We start from the raw sequence: 18,014 nt of genomic DNA, 5'->3' as shown, positions 1-18,014 counted from the left end.
GACCCAGAGTTACCTCTGCTGCAGAGGATAAGTTCATTAGAGTTAACTGCACCTCAGAAATTGCAGCCCAAATAAATGCTTCACAGAGTTCAAGTAACAGATACATCTCAACATCAACTGTTCAGAGGAGACTGCAAGAATCAGGCCTTCATGGTTGAATTGCTGCAAAGAAACCACTACAAAAGGACACCAATAAGACTTGCTTGGGCCAAGAAACACGAGCAATGGACATTAGACCGGTGGAAATCTGTCCTTTGGTCTCATGAGTCAAAATGTGAGATTTTTGGTTCCAACCGCCGTGTCTTTGTGAGACTCAGAGTAGGTGAACGGATTATCTCTGCATGTGTGGTTCCCACCGTGAAGCATGGAGGAGGAGGTGTGATGGTGTGGGGGTGCTTTGCTGGTGACACTGTCTGTGATTTATTTAGAATTCAAGGCACACTTAACCAGCATGGCTACCACAGCAATCTGCAGCGATACGCCATCCCATCTGGTTTGCGCTTAGTGGGACTATCATTTGTTTTTTAACAGGACAATGACCCGACCCACCTCCAGGCTGTGTAAGGGCTATTTTACCAAGAAAGAGAGTGATGGGAGTACTGCATCAGATGACCTGGCCTCCACAATCACCCGACCTCAACCCATTTGAGATGGTTTGGGATGAGTTGGACTGCAGAGTGAAGGAAAACCAGCCAACAAGTGCTCAGCATATGTGGGAACTCCTTCAAGACTGTTGGAAAAGCATTCCAGGTGAAGCCGGTTGAGAGAATGCCAAGAGTGTGTAAAGCTGTCATCAAGGAAAAGGGTGGTTACTTTGAAGAATCTAAAATATAGTTTGATCTTTTTAAACACTTTTATTGTGACGACGTGATTCCATATGTGTTATTTCATAGTTTTGATTTCTTCACTATTATTCCACAATGTAAAAAATAGTAAAAATGAAGAAAAACCCTTGAATGAGTAGGTGTTCATTCTTTGGACTGGTACTGTCTATATATATATATGGGAAGCAGGTGAATACCTTTCACTGAGCTGTGTAAAGACAGACTGGGTGAGAAAATTCATTTTAATTTATCTTAATGTTATTTTGTTGTTGTGTGCAGGTGCACTATCCTTATGACTCTATGCAGCCAGGTCCCATCTACTTTTTCATTCCTTGCAAGTGTGTCTTGTTTGGTGTCTGCTGTGAATGAATACCACAACAAGTCAACTACTTGATTGATGAAGGCATGTCATCCAGCAAAGGCAGCAGCGCAGTCATCAACTACATGCACAATTTCTCCACCAACTACGGGGTTGGGGAAACGTGTGGAGCTGAATTGTGAAAACTGCAGTGGCAAAAACAAGAACAAGATCGTGCCTGGCGGACCATGCACAAGCTCCACCACAGCCTGGACCTTCACTTCCTGATCACAGGCCACACCAAGTTTAACCCCGACTGGTGCTTCGGCCTCATCAAGCAGCGCTTCAGAAACACCAGAGTGAACACTTTGTCCGAGATTGCTGGTGTTGTGAAGGACAGCACTGTGACAAGGGTCAACATCCCACAGCTGGTTGGACTGGAGGATGGTACGGTGCTGGTGGAAAGATATGGCTGGCAACAGCACCTGACTCCGTAGTTCAGGCCGCTGCCACAAATCAAGCAGCACTTCAGGTGAATATCATTTTCATTGCATTGTATGAGGTTATTTGTCTTATCTAAACTTGGAAGGTGAATTGATGTTATGCAAGGTTGTAATGTCTTCTCAATTTATTTTGTTATTTCCTGTTTTACAGCTTCGATGCTCTGGAGCCTGGTATTGTCGCCAAGGAGCGTTCAGACTCAGTTGGGACCAGGTTTCAGCTGCTGCGCAACGCTGACATCCTTCCTCCCATAGATGGTCTGCCTGTACAAGCACCACTTGCACTGGACACAGCTAGACAAACTTATATTTTTGAGAAAATCTGGGAGTTTTGCGACGAAGGGGCTATGGACATCACATGCCCTGCACCAAAGTCAAGGGCAGGACAGATGGATTAAGAGGGTGTGAACAATGCTGAATGGGTGTAGACGAAGAAGAGCTCTCCAGTAGGTGTACCAAAACATTTAAGGGCCATTTTCTCAAAAGTTTATCAACTTTCAAAGCAAAATTACTTTCCCATTGTTCTTCAAATGCAGTGTATGGTATACCATTTTGTAGCTCTGTGTCCCTGCTTTTATCAAATGAAAAAAAACACAATTTCCAATTTTGCTACAAAAGACCGAATCAAGGCGGTCGGTCACATGCCTTCGGAAAGTATTCAGACCCCTTGACTTTTTACACATTTTGTTACATTACAGCCTTATTCTAAAATGGATTTAAAATACAAAATCCTCAGCAATATACACACTATACCCCATAATGACAAAGCGAAAACAGGTTTTTAGAACTTTTTACAAATGTATTACAAATAAAAAACTGAAATACCTTCTTTACATAATTATTCAGACCCTTTGCTATGAGACTCGAAATTGAGCTCAGGTGCATCCTAGTTCCATTGATCATCCTTGAGATGTTTCTACAACTTGATTGGAGTCCACCTGTGGTAAATTCAATTGAATGGACATGATTTGGAAAGGCAAACACCTGTCTATAAAAGGTTCCACAGTTGACAGTGCATGTCAGAGCAATAACCAAGCCATGAGGTCGAAAGAATTGTCCGTAGAGCTCCGAGACAGGATTGTGTCGAGGCACAAGGGTACAAAAACATTTCTGCAGCATTGAAGGTCCCCAAGAACACAGTGACCTCCATCATTCTAATATGGAAGAAGTTTGGAACCACCAATACTCTTCCTAGAGCTGGCCGTGTGGCCAAACTGAGCAATCAAGGGAGAAGGGCCTTGGTCAGGGAGATGACCAAAAACCCGATGGTCACTCTGACAGAGCTCCAGAGTTCCTCTGGACAACCATCACTCCACCAATCAGACCTTTATGGTAGAGTGGCCAGATGGAAGCCACTCCTCAGCAAAAGGCACATGAAAGCCCACTTGGAGTTTGCCAAAATGCACCTAAAAACAAGATTCTCTGGTCTGATGAAACCAAGATTGAACTCTTTGGCCTGAATGCCAAGCATTTTTTTACATTTTAGTCATTTAGCAGACGCTCTTATCCAGAGCGACTTACAGTCAGTGGTACATTATTATTTTTATTTATTATTATTCATACTGGACCCCCGTGGGAAACGAACCCACAACCCTGTCGTCGCAAACACCATGCTCTACCAACTGAGCCACATCTCTGCCGGCCATTCCCTCCCCTACCCTGGGCCAATTGTGCGCCGTCCCATGGGTCTCCCGGTCGCGGCCGGCTACGACAGAGCCTGGATTCAAACCAGGATCTATAGTGGCACAGCTAGCACTGCGATGCAGTGCCTTAGACCACTGCGCCACTCGGGAGATTGTCACCTCTGGAGGAAACCTGGCACCATCCCTACAGTGAAGCATGGTGGTGCAGCATCATGCTGTGGGGATGTTTTTCAACGGCAAGGACTGGAAGACTAGTCAGGATCGAGGCAAAGATGAACGGAGCGAAGTACAGAGAGATCCTTGATGAAAACCTGCTCCAGAGCGCTCAGGACCTCAGACTGGGGCGAAGGTTTACCTTCCAACAGCACAACGACCCTGAGCACACAGCCAAGACAACGCAGGAGTGGCTTCGGGACAAATCTCTGAATGTCCTTGAGTGGCCCAGCCACCGATCGAACATCTCTGGAGAGACCTGAAAATAGCTGTGTACCAACTCTCCCCATCCAACTTGACAGAGCTTGAGAGGATCTGCAGAGAAGAATGGGAGAAACTCCCCAAATACAGGTGTGTCAAGCTTGTAGTGTCATACCCAAGAAGACTTGAGGCTGTAATCGCTGCCAAAGGTGCTTCAACAAAGTACTGAGTAAAGGGTCTGAATACTTATGTAAATGTCATATTTCAGTTTTTTTAAAATACATTTGCAAACATTTCTAAAAACCTGTTTTGGTTCTGTCTTTATGGGGTATTGTGTGTAGATTGATGAGGGAAAAAACAATTTAGAATAAGGCTGTTGCAACACTCACTACCGAGGTCCAAACTGTCTCTGGAAGCAACGTCAGCACAAGAATTGTTCATCGGGAGCTTCATGAAATGGGTTTCCATGGACGAGCAGCCACACAAAAGCCTAAGATCACCATTCTCAATGCCAAACGTCGGCTGGAGTGGTGTAAAGCTTGCCGCCATTGGACTCTGGAGCAATTCCAGAAAATTATGTCATGGCTTTAGAAGCTTCTGATAGGCTAATTGACATAATTTGAGTCAATTGGAGGTGTACCTGTAGATGTATTTCAATGCCTATCTTCAAACTCAGTGCCTCTTTGCTTGACATCATGGGAAAATCTAAAGAAATAGCCAAGACCTCAGAATTTTTTTTGTAGACCTCCACAAGTCTGGTTCATCCTTGGGAGCAATTTCCAAATGCCTGAATGTACCATGTTCATCTGTACAAACAATAGTACGCAAGTATAGAAACCATGGGACGACGAAGCCATCATACCGCACAGGAAGGAGACGCGTTCTGTCTCCTAGAGATGAACATACTTTGTTGCGAAAAGTGCAAATCAATCCCAGAACAACAGCAAAGGACCTTGTGAAGATGCTGGAGGAAACAGGTACAAAAGTATCTATATCTACAGTAAAACGAGTCCTATATCGACATAACCTGAAAGGCCGCTCAGCAAGGAAGAAGCAACTGCTCCAAAACCGCCATAAAAAAGCCAGACTACAGTTTGCAACTGCACATGGGGACAAAGATCGTACTTTTTGGAGAAATGTCCTCTGGTCTGATGAAACAAAAATAGAACTGTTTGGCCATAATGACCATCATTATGTTTGGAGGAAAAAGGGGGTTGCTTGCAATCCGAAAAACACCATCCCAACCGTGAAGCACAGGGGGTAGCAGCATCATGCTGTAGGGGTGCTTTGCTGCAGGAGGAACTGGTGCACTTCACAAAATAGATGGCATCATGAGGAAGGAAAATTAGGTGGATACAGTGGGGAAAAAAAGTATTTAGTCAGCCACCAATTGTGCAAGTTCTCCCACTTCAAAAGATGAGAGAGGCCTGTAATTTTCATCATAGGTACACGTCAACTATGACAGACAAAATGAGAATGTTTTTCTCCAGAAAATCACATTGTAGGATTTTTAATGAATTTATTTGCAAATTATGGTTGAAAATAAATATTTGGTCAATAACAAAAGTTTCTCAATACTTTGTTATATACCCTTTGTTGGCAATGACACATGTCAAACGTTTTCTGTAAGTCTTCACAAGGTTTTCACACACTGTTGCTGGTATTTTGGCCCATTCCTCCATGCAGATCTCCTCTAGAGCAATGATGTTTTGGGGCTGTCGCTGGGCAACAAGGACTTTCAACTCCCTCCAAAGATTTTCTATGGGATTGAGATCTGGAGACTGGCTAGGCCACTCCAGGACCTTGAAATGCTTCTTACGAAGCCACTCCTTCATTGCCCGGGCGGTGTGTTTGGGATCATTGTCATGCTGAAAGACCCAGCCATGTTTCATCTTCAATGCCCTTGCTGATGGAAGGAGGTTTTCACTCAAAATCTCACGATACATGGCCCCATTCATTCTTTCCTTTACACGGATCAGTCGACCTGGTCCCTTTGCAGAAAAACAGCCCCAAAGCATGATGTTTCCACCCCCATGCTTCACAGTAGGTATGGTGTTCTTTGGATGCAACTCAGCATTCTTTGTCCTCCAAACACGACGAGTTGAGTTTTTACCAAAAAGTTATATTTTGGTTTCATCTGACCATATGACATTCTCCCAATCCTCTTCTGGATCATCCAAATGCACTCTAGCAAACTTCAGACGGGCCTGGACATGTACTGACTTAAGCAGGGGGACACGTCTTGCACTGCAGGATTTGAGTCCCTGGCGGCGTAGTGTGTTACTGATGGTAGGCTTTGTTACTTTGGTCCCAGCTCTCTGCAGGTCATTCACTATGTCCCCCTGTGTGGTTCTGGGATTTTTGCTCACCGTTCTTGTGATCATTTTGACCCCACGTGGTGAGATCTTCCGTGGAGCCCCAGATCGATGGAGATTATCAGTGGTCTTGTATGTCTTCCATTTCCTAATAATTGCTCCCACAGTTGATTTCTTCAAAACAAGCTGCTTACCTATTGCAGATTCAGTCTTCCCAGCCTGGTGCAGGTCTACAAGTTTGTATCTGGTGTCCTTTGACAGCTCTTTGGTCTTGGCTATAGTGGAGTTTGGAGTGTGACTGTTTGAGGTTGTGGACAGGTGTCTTTTATACTGATAACAAGTTCAAACAGGTGCCATTAATACAGGTAACGAGTGGAGGACAGAGGAGCCTCTTAAAGAAGAAGTTACAGGTCTGTGAGAGCCAGAAATCTTGCTTGTTTGTAGGTGACCAAATACTTATTTTCCACCATAATTTGCAAATAAATTCATAAAAAATCCTACAATGTGATTTTCTGGATTTTTTTTCTCTCCAATTTGTCTGTCATAGTTGACGTGTACCTGTGATGAAAATTACAGGCCTCTCTCATCTTTTTAAGTGGGAGAACTTGCACAATTGGTGGCTGACTAAATACTTTTTTCCCCCACTGTATATTGAAGCAACATCTCAAGATATCAGTCAGGAAGTTAAAGATTGGTCGCAAATGGGTCTTCCAAATGGACAATGACCCCAAGCATTCTTCCAAAGTTGTGGCAAAATGGCTTAAGGACAACAAAGTCAAGGCATTGGAGTGGCCATCACAAAGCCCTGACCTCAATCCTATAGGAAATTTGTGGGCAGAACTGAAAAAGCGTGTGCGAGCAAGGAGGCCTACAAACCTGACTCAGTTACACCAGCTCTGTCAGGAGGAATGGGCCAAAATTCACCCAACTTATTGTGGGAAGCTTGTGGAAGGCTACCCAAAACAATTTAAAAGCAATGCTACCAAATACTAATTGAGTGTATGTAAACTTCTGACCCACTGGGAATGTGATGAAATAAATAAAAGCTGAAATAAATCATTCTCTCTACTATTATTCTGACATTTCACATTCTTAAAATATAGTGGTGATCCTAACTGACCTAAGACAGGGAATTTTTACTGGGATTAAATGTCAGGAATTGTGAAAAACTGAGTTTAAATGTATTTGGCTAAGGTTTATGTAATCTTCCGACTTCAAGTCCGCTTCTAACAACCATCAAGTCCGCTTCTAACAACCATCTAACAACCATCAGGGTTCTCTGCTAAATCAGAGAACCCCTGATTTAGCAGATGCTCTTATTCAGAGCGACTTACAGCAAGTGCATTCATCTGAAGATAGCTAGGTGAGACAACCACATATCACAGTCCATAGCTGCTGGTAGTAGGGGTGCTGAGGACACTGCAGCACCCCTGAAAAATCGGAATAATAAAAAAATTAAAATAAACAATTTGTTTAGAAAATTATATTTCTTCACAAAAGTAGTGCACTGGGGCTTTACCAGTCCTGTATTAGCGTGGACCCCAAAAAATACCCCCCGCTGCTAAACAATGGATATATACAGTTTTGCAAAAAAAGTAATATATATTACATTTACATTTACATTTTAGTCATTTAGCAGACGCTCTTATCCAGAGCGACTTACAGTTAGTGAGTGCATACATTATATATTTTTATTTTTCATACCCCCCGTGGGAATCGAACCCACAACCCTGGCGTTGCAAACGCCATGCTCTACCAACTGAGCTACATCCCTGCGGGCCATTTCCTCCCCTACCCTGGACGACGCTGGGCCAATTGTGCGCCGCCCCATGGGTCTCCCGGTCGCGGCCGGCTACGACAGAGCCTGGATTCGAACCACTCAGGAATATATTATTCATACACATAAATCTATGAATTAAATTCATAGTATAATATTATTTTACACTCATGAAGGTACCCAGAAACAATCATTTCTGATGAAAAATCACAAAAATCACAAACTCTTCATAAATTATTAAACTAAATTGTCATCTCACCTCTTAGCTTTGGTGTCATGTTCCCCAGAGACAGTCATTTTAGAGGCATGGCCCCCCTCCTCTCTCCCCCCAGAGAGACTAATTTTAGAGCACTGAGCCCTAAACAGAGATCCAGCATGTTGGTTGTGGTTAACACAGTGACAACTAATTCTTGGATACAATTGTTCTCAGTTATTCATTATCTCTTTGAGAAATAAAACATTTACTAACAGACACATCCAAAAAGTCAGGTGATTTAACACAATCACATGAACATGTATGACTGATATTTTTCACTTATTCTCCATGTAGTGGAGCTAATAACAATACTACTACTACTACTACTACTACTACTACTACTACTACTACTACTACTACTACTACTACTACTAATAATAATAATAATAATAACGATAATAATAACAATAATTATAATGTAGTACTCTGTCTTAATAATTTTACTCATTCTCTGTGTGTTGATTAGTTCAACAGTAGTGCTGAGACAGTGCTTTTTGAGATCGGTTCAGTTTTGGATCGATTATTAAAAAATGAGTCATGGTTTTCGTCTTCGACTATTTGGGTTGAATGCTGTAACAACACAGAATAAAACAATTAATAAACGTCCCATGATGGTAGTGACTGCCCATTACTGCTTATCACTTATTAACCATAATGTATTCACATTACTTTACTTAAAATATTTAAGTTGGTGTGTATGTTACATTTGTTTTATTTTATTACTTTATTATTTAATTCCAAGTCATCATCTCATCTCTATAGAGCTGCTGCCTATGCTGTCTGACAAAATCACTATTTTGTAGTTCTTCAAAGTAAATAAGGCATAATTTTATGACCGCTAAATACCAACTATCAATCACTTAGATCATGTATTTCAGGTTGTCGCGAAGCAACAGCTGCTCTCTAGCCCCTCACGATCGTACATTCTTCTGCCTCTTCCGTAGCAGGCGTAAAAGAAACAGAGACCAGATAAGTAGATGCGCAATGGATTTTGGTCATTGTAGTTAATTATCACATTTTATGCGCTAAACTATGTAGAATATTGGCCTGTTAGAAACTACAACTACCTTTCCTCTCCTTTGATTCTACTGAGGAGAGGTATTTGTGTGTACAAATGTACCTAGCTCTGGTATAAACTTTTAGAACAAGTAAAACTTCATGTAATTTTGATAGAATGTATTCCAACATTGTTGTGTTGCTAGCAAACCTTTTGTGATGAAATATTATTCTGCTGAAAGAGTTTTCTACCGAGTGGTGCGATGTTAGGCTAGCTAGCTACAGGACATGCTAGCAGGCTGTCGGTAACGTAGGTTCCCTCATGCAGGCACTTACTCACTTTACTTTTCCTCACGTTAGCTGTGCACTGTGTGCAGCATTGAGAAGCTCACCATTCATTGTATTGCATTTATTTAATCCAATCCAGGTATGTAGTTCTTCAGTTGTATTGTTATGTCTACCGCTTTTATATGTGGCTAGTTTGTCACTGTTTATAGTATAGCCAGATGGTCTTTTGTAATGTGAAGTGTTCGACACACACATGTATTTATTTTTATAATGCAGAGCTTTTATCGCAACGAGAACATTATTACTTTGGATAATGGTATTATTTCTAATAAATATGTGGATCCCTTGAATGTACAGTATCTCAGTCTGTTCTGATTTGACTGAGGAGAGGTGTACACTGTGCAGCATTGAGAAGCTCAACATTCATTGTATTTCATTTATTTAATCCAATCCAGATAAATAAAAGACCAGAAACCGGCAACTAGTGTCCAGAGTCCTGTTCGTTACCAATACACCAGAACTCAGAAAAGTAGCCTAACCAGCTACATACAGTATGCATTCTCATTTCGACCAAAGCCAACACTGCTATGAGAGGCCAAAAAGAGCTCTATTTTCATGTCATCTGACCCAAGCACCGGTTCCAATCCAAGTGCCAATGCCATTTAACAAACTCCAGGTGTTTATATTTGTTAGATGACATGAAAATATAGCTCTTTGGCCAGGCTACAAGGTTCTTCTTACCTTTGTTCAGTAGAAAAGTCTCCTTCTCTAAACTCTATAGGTTGACGCAGTGACTGGTCACTCTTCATGGACACACAGCTGGGTACAGGGGAAGCTGGTCTCTCCTGCTTGATTGGACTTCAACACAACAGAGATAAACATTTCATCTCTCATTTACTCTAAACTCAGATGGGGAAACATAAGAAGAGTTTTATTCCAAAACGCTATATATACAGTCCCAGTCAAAAGTTTGGACACACCTACTCTTTCAAGGGTTTTTCTTATTTTTTTTACTATTTTCTACATTGTAGAATAGTGAAGACATCAACACTATGAAATAACACATATAGAATCATGTAGTAACCAAAAAAGTGTTAAACAAATGAAAATATATTTTAGATTTTAGATTCTTCAAAGTAGCCACCCTTAGCCTTGATGACAGATTTGCACACTCTTGGCATTCTCTCAACCAACTTCATGAGGAATGCTTTTCCAACCGTCTTGAAGGAGTTCCCACATATGCTGAGCACTTGTTGGCTCCCTTTCCTTCACTCTGCAGTCCAACTCATCCCAAACCATCTCAATTGGGTTAAGGTCGTGTGATTGTGGAGGCCAGGTCATCTGATGCAGCACTCCATCACTCTCCTTCTTGGTCAAATAGCCCTTACACAGCCTGGAGGTGTGTTTTGGGTCATTGTCCTGTTGAAAAACAAATGATAGTCCCACTAAGCGCAAACCAGATGGGATGGCGTATTGCTTCAGAATGTTGTGGTAGCCATGCTGGTTAAGTGTGCCTTGAATTCTAAATAAATCACAGACAGTGTCACCAGCAAAGCACCATCACACCTCCTCCTCCATGCTTCACGTGGGAACCACACATGCAGAGATCATCCATTCACCTACTCTGTGTCACAATGACACGGCGATTGGAACCAAAAATCTCAAATTTGGACTCATTAGACCAAAGGACAGATTTCCACCGGTCTAATGACTATTGCTTGTGTTTCTTGGCCCAAGCAAGTCTCTTATTATTATTTATTTGCAGCAATTCGACCATGAAGGCCTGATTCACGTAGTCTCCTCTGAACAGTTGATGTTGAGATGTGTCTGTTACTTGAACTCTGTGAAGCATTTATTTGGGCTGCAATCTGAGGTGCAGTTAACTCTAATGAACTTATCCTCTGCAGCAGAGGTAACTCTGGGTCTTCCTTTCCTGTGGCGGTCCTCATGAGAGCCAGTTTCATCATAGCGATTGATGGTTTTTGCGACTGCACTTGAAGAAACTTTCAAAGTTCTTGAAATGTTCCAGATTGACTGACCTTCATGTCTTAAAGTAATGATGGACTGTTGTTTCTCTTTGCTTATTTGAGCTGTTCTTGCCATAATATGGACTTCGTCTTTTACCACCTAGGGCTATCTTCTGCATACCACCCCTACCTTGTCACAACACAACTGATTGTCTCAAATGCATTAAGAAAGAAAGATATTCCACAAATTAACTTTTAACAAGGCACACCTGTTAATTGAAATGAATTCCAGGTGACTACCTCATGAAGCTGGTTGAGAGAATGCCAAGAATGTGCAAAGCTGTCATCAAGGCAAAGGGTGGCTACTTTGAAGAATCTAAGAACACTTTTTTGGATACTACATGATTCCATATGTGTTATTTCATAGTTTTGATGTCTTCACTATTCTACAATGTAGAAAATAGTAAAAATAAAGAAAATCCCTTGAAAGAGTAGGTGTGTCCAAACTTTTGACTGGTGCTGTATATACGGTATATTTTTTAGAAATGTTGGTCAATTAGCTTTTATTGTTTAAAACCTCTTAAATGTTAAGTACCCTATTTGGGGGACTTCGGGCGGTTCTGGACTGGTTCTGGACTGACATTTCGGTGTACAAAGCGCTATGTTAATGTCGTAGGGTCCCGGGTCATATAGTGCAAGAAATCCCCATCTCTCTGCACTCCGTTCTTACTCTACCTGCCAAGACGACTTGATGTGTCAGGTTTCAGTCCTAGATTTGCATAGGAAGTGACGTGTCACATTTTCCGGCCTATCCAGACAAAGGAAAGATTTCCTGAATCTGTCAAACTCAAAGCTGCGCTTGAAATAGCACATATGAAACTGAAGAATCTAGCGGATGCAACCATACTAGTTTCACCTCGCTGTGATATTCTCAGCCGGATTTTTTATTTCATAGAATTTAACTACTATAAGACCACTTTCTCTTGATCACAGATGGACGAAAATCACTTCGTGTTTACATCTGAAGTTGTAACGAGTCTGCATACATTTGAATGGTGTCTGGCCGCTCAGTGGATGTTTACGAGAAATTGTGGATAAAATATATTATAAAAAAACCTTAGAACAGTAATATTTTATACACACATGAAGGTAGCCGTAAGAAATTATTTCTGATGAAAAAACACAAATGTGAAAAAAGTTTGGATGTAGCGTTTTTGGAAATAAACTCTTAATAAATTCTTAAAGAAAATTGTCCTCTCACCTCTTAGCTTTGGTGTCATGTTCCCCAATCAGACTAATTTTAGAGGCAGGGCCCCCCTCCAATCTCTCTCCAGAGAGACTCATTTTAGAGCACTGAGCCCTAAACAGAGATCCAGCATGTTGGTTGTGGTTAACACAGTGACAACTAATTCTTCAATGTCTATTGTTCTATTTTATTAATTACATCTCCTAGAAATAAAACATTTACTAACAGTCAGGTGATTTAATGCAATGTCATGAACATGTAGTCGTGACTGATATTTTTCACCTCTTCTCCATAATAATAATAATGATAATAATAAAAATAATAACAATAATAACAATAATAATATAATAATAATAATGTCTCACTTTCTCTTGTAATAATTTCACTCATTCTAGTGTGTTGCTTTGTTAATCAGTTCTGCTATTATTATGCTATTATTGAATTTAATTCATAATATCAATGTTAAGAAAAGTATGTTCAGGTTTCATATCAAATTTCACAGGAAGTAGGAGCTCATTGTAATTTTGAAAACATCAAATGTTCTGATATTCTGAAAGATGATTTAGAACTATGATACATTAACATTTTTACAAATTGTAAAATAACCACGATATACGAATCCTATAATAAGAGATATGAAAAATATGTTTTTGAATTTGACTTGCCTACGCCCAGTTAGCGCCATTTTGTATGATTGAACTGTCACGTACCTGTCCCAGGTGAAATGGACTGTTAGTTCTGAGTGTTTTACTGTCATTCTCTATACTATAATAACACCATATATTTAATTTCCCTACACACTTTACAATAATCCCTTGGAAGATTCTTACCTTGTAGCCTGTATTCACAAACAGAACATGTCAAGTCATTGAGATATTTTCCGTTGTGCTGAGAGAGCACCTTCCTGATGACAAGTGGCTCTGTATCTATGTTCTAAGTACAGTTGATCTTTGGATGCAATAATATCTGGTCAAAGTCTAGTGGCAAAACACCATAGTATAGCATAAACATAACAGTAGTTTAACCTTTGGCCAGTAAAGGCCATGGCATACTATAAAATGTTGAATCATTATGATGGATCCAGTTTCAACATATATCTAACTTTAAAGTATACAGTGGAGTCCCAAATTAAATACACCCTTGATAAAGATGAGCAAAAATGACTGTATAAAATAAAGAATTCAAATACTGAGCTATATTGTATGCAAAAAAAAAGAGAAAGAGGTTTTGTTTAACAAGTAATACTTTTTTTCTCAAAAAGGTAGGGGTCAAACTTGACACTCCCTTTCAATACCTCCCTTGCGAAGATAACGGCACTGAGCCTTTTTCTAAAATGTTTTATGAGTTGGAGAACACTTTATGAGTGATCTGAGTGTCACACCCTGGCTCGGGGACTCATTATGTTGAGCCAGGGTGTGTTCATTCTATGTTTTCTATTTCTTTGGTGGGTGTTCTAGGTTGTCTATTGTCTATGTTTGCCGGTGTGACTCCCAATCAGGGGCAACAAGTGTCAGCTGTCGGCTGGTTGTCTCTGATTGGGAGCCATATTTAATCTGCCTGTTTTTCTTTCGGGTTGTGGGATTTTGTTCGTGTGTGTGCGTGTTGTACCACAGACGTCACGGATTCGTTGTTTATTTGTTTTGCTCGTGTGAGCATTTAATAAAAATACTATGTTCACTCGCAACGCTGCGCATTGGTCTCCTGTTCTAGACGATCGTGACAGAAAATCCCACCAGTACCAGACCAAGCAGCATGAGGAGGAGAAAGGAAGGACCTGGGATCAGGGGAGTAGGAGTTTCGGCTGGGCCACGCTAAATGAAGAGGAGAGAGGCTGGTCGATGAAGCAATGGATCGAGAGTCTGACGAGAGCTAGGGAGGCCTGGTCCACGGGGAGGAGAGAACCCCAGAACATTTTTAGGGGGGGGCTCACGACGTGGACGACGGGGCAGCAGGAGGCCGCGATGGAGCGGTCCAGCGGGTGTGAAGAGGAGGCCGCCAGGTTAAGGGGGCCACTGGTCACAGAGGAGAGGGATAGTGTGGAGGCACGGCGAGAGGTACTGGGGTGTGTGTCCAGTCCGGTCCGGCCCGTTCCTGATCTCTGCGTAGGGCCAGTGGTGTGTGTCTCCAGTACGGGCCGGCCTGTTCCTGTTCCTCGCATCGTGCCGGTGGTGCGCGTCGCCAGCCCGGCCCGGCCTGTTCCTGCTTCCCGCACTAAGCCTGTGGTGCGCGTCGCCAGCCCGGTCCGGCCCATTCCTGCTTCCCGCACCAAGTCTGTGGTGCGTTTCGGCCGCCCGGATCGGCCCGTTCCTGCTGTCCACACCAAGCCAGTGGTGTGCGTCGTCAATCCGGCACGGCCCGTTCCTGCTCTCCGCACCGAGTCTGTGGTGCGCGTCGCCAGCCCAGTCCGGCTCATCCAAGCTTCCCGCACCAGGTCTGTGGTGCGTCTCGTCAGCCCTGTCCGGCTCGTTCCTGCTCTCCGCACCAAGTCGGTGGTGTGCGTCGCCAGCCCATTCCGGTCCATTCCTGCTCCACGCACCAAGCCAGGGGCGCGTGTCGTCAGTCCGGCTCCGGCCAGCGGGGCTAGACAAGACCAGGAGTACTTTTGGGGGTTGGAGAGGAAGTGGGGATCAAGCCCGGAGCCGGAGCCGCCGCCGAGGAAGAATGCCCACCCAGCCCTCCCCTGTTTTGCTCGTATTTAGGCGCGGTCGCAGTCCGCGCCTTTAGGGGGGGGTACTGTCACACCCTGGCTCGGGGACTCATTATGTTGAGCCAGGGTGTGTTCATTCTATGTTTTCTATTTCTTTGGTGGGTGTTCTAGGTTGTCTATTGTCTATGTTTGCCGGTGTGACTCCCAATCAGGGGCAACAAGTGTCAGCTGTCGGCTGGTTGTCTCTGATTGGGAGCCATATTTAATCTGTCTGTTTTTCTTTCGGGTTGTGGGATTTTGTTCGTGTGTGTGCGTGTTGTACCACAGACGTCACGGATTCGTTGTTTATTTGTTTTGCTCGTGTGAGCATTTAATAAAAATACTATGTTCACTCGCAACGCTGCGCATTGGTCTCCTGTTCTAGACGATCGTGACACTGAGACCATTCCTCCATACAGAATCCTTCCAAATGACCAACTACAGGAAGGTAAAGGTACAACTAAACACACAATAAAGAAACAAATCTCCCTAATTGACAGGAGGCTTGAATCTTAGTCATTTACCCACCGGCCTCTTACTACTATCCCAAATTATACATTCTACCAACATCATACATAACTAATCCCTGGTAGGATCCTTACTATCTATCCCAATTTATACATTCTACCAACATCACACATAAATAATCCCTGGTACGATCCTTATCTTGCAGCCTGAATTCAAAACCAGAACATGTCAAATCACTGAGATGTTCCTTTGTGCTGAGAAAGAAACTGTGGGAAAGGTTTATTCACCTTCCCAATGTCAAGTGACTTTGTGTAATTTTTGTTACTGATTAATTTAACATCTGGTAAAGTCTAGTGACATTGACCCCATGTAAGGATAATCAGAAAACCAGTTGAACCTGTTTAGGAGAAAAGCCATGGGTTTACAACATGGCTGTGTAGCTACTGCTAGAGGTCTCATGGATGGAATGGCATTTATATCTTTCATCATTTCATCATTAATAAACATTATAAAAAAAAAAAATCTGGTGTTTCTATGTGAAACGGTTTTGTTATATTTCAGTCTTCTGTGATGTAGATAAAGTGTCATATTGGGATGCAATCTCAAAATGGAATACATTTCTACTCTATATCTGACATGGTACAGGTGTCTTCTTTTTATTAAGCCCATAACCATGTGTGTGAGGTGTATACATTCGTTTCAAAGTAGATTTGTTTAAGAATACCAAGAAACACTCTGTGTGACCCTGATTTAGCCCACTGCAGTACAAGGTTAATCATTAAAAACAATACCATATGAACAACTTGCATTCTCCAGGACCAGTGATTCAAGTCTGAGACTCCATCCCAAATGGCACCCTATTCCCTCCATAGTGCACTACTTTTGACCAGGACCCATTGGGCTGTGTAGTGCACTATAGGGAATAGGGTACCATTTGAGGAGGCAGCCTGAGTGTTATACAGTCTTCTCTCTCTCTCTGCCTGTGATGTCACAATGATGCAGTTTATTTTTTTATTTATTTATTTCACCTTTATTTAACCAGGTAAGCCAGTTGAGAACAAGTTCTCATTTACAACTGCAACCTGGCCAAGATAAAGCAAAGCAGTGCGATAAAAACAACACAGAGTTACATATGGGGTAAAAAAACATAAAGTCAAAAATACAACAGAAAATATATATACAGTGTGTGTAAATGTAGCAAGTTATGGAGGTAAGGCAATAAATAGGCTATAGTGCAAAATAATTACAATTAGTATTAACACTGGAATGATAGATGTGCAAGAGATGATGTGCAAATAGAGATACTGGGGTGCAAAAGAGCATATATATATATAACAATATAGGGATGAGGTAGTTGGGTGGGCTAATTTCAGATGGGCTGTGTACAGGTGCAGTGATCGGTAAGGTGCTCTGACAACTGATGCTTAAAGTTAGTGAGGGAGATAAGAGTCTCCAGCTTCAGAGATTTTTGCAATTCGTTCCAGTCGTTGGCAGCAGAGAACTGGAAGGAATGGTGGCCAAAGGAGGTGTTGGCTTTGGGGATGACCAGTGAGATATACCTGCTGGAGCGCAGACTACGGGTGGGTGCTGCTATGGTGACCAATGAGCTAAGATAAGGCGGGGATTTGCCTAGCAGTGATTTATAGATGGCCTGGAGCCAGTGGGTTTGACGACGAACATGTAGTGAGGACCAGCCAACAAGAGCGTACAGGTCACAGTGGTGGGTAGTGTATGGGGCTTTGGAGACAAAACGGATGGCACTGTGATAGACTACATCCAATTTGCTGAGTAGAGTGTTGGAGGCTATTTTGTAAATGACATCGCCGAAGTCAAGGATCGGTAGGATAGTCAGTTTTACGAGGGCATGTTTGGCAGCATGAGTGAAGGAGGCTTTGTTGCGAAATAGGAAGCCGATTCTAGATTTAACTTTGGATTGGAGATTCTTTTATAGACCCATCTGTCAGCATTGTAAACAATATCAAGTCTACACACACAGTTTGTGAAACCACAACTGTCTCACAACAGTTCCTCTGCATTACACCCCCACCCTGTGGTTAACATCAGTATTGCAGCTGTGTCAATCAGGCCAGTTTGGAGTGGATGAATGAAATATTCTTTCAAGGGTTTTATTTATATGAATTTTGACCAAAAAGCTGCAAAATCGTCTTTGTACAGAAAGGGCACACGTACAAGACCCAAGTCACTAGCATTGTTAAAATCATTTAATAACACAACACTAACAACCAGGCTATACAGTAGAAGAATGGCAGAGACAAAACACCATTTTCATTTCAGAATCCTAGTAGACAATACAGTAGTTGCTATTTGGCATATCA

At 42.2% G+C, this 18,014-nt stretch overlaps 1 protein-coding gene across 1 annotated transcript in view; it reads right to left on the bottom strand.

The window, feature by feature from the left end:
- The window catches only part of LOC311104047 (uncharacterized protein), a 59,903-nt gene that overhangs the window by 23,485 nt on the left and 18,404 nt on the right, over positions 1 to 18,014 (bottom strand). Inside the window, 2 exon segments of the mRNA XM_084145700.1 lie at positions 8,031 to 8,129; positions 10,053 to 10,169. Coding sequence (XP_084001826.1) covers positions 8,031 to 8,129; positions 10,053 to 10,169 — 216 coding nt within the window.

Source organism: Coregonus lavaretus (assembly GCF_964263955.1).
Source record: "Coregonus lavaretus genome assembly, chromosome: 28".
NCBI lineage: Eukaryota > Metazoa > Chordata > Actinopteri > Salmoniformes > Salmonidae > Coregonus > Coregonus lavaretus.
This window is presented reverse-complemented; position numbering and strand designations above follow the sequence as displayed.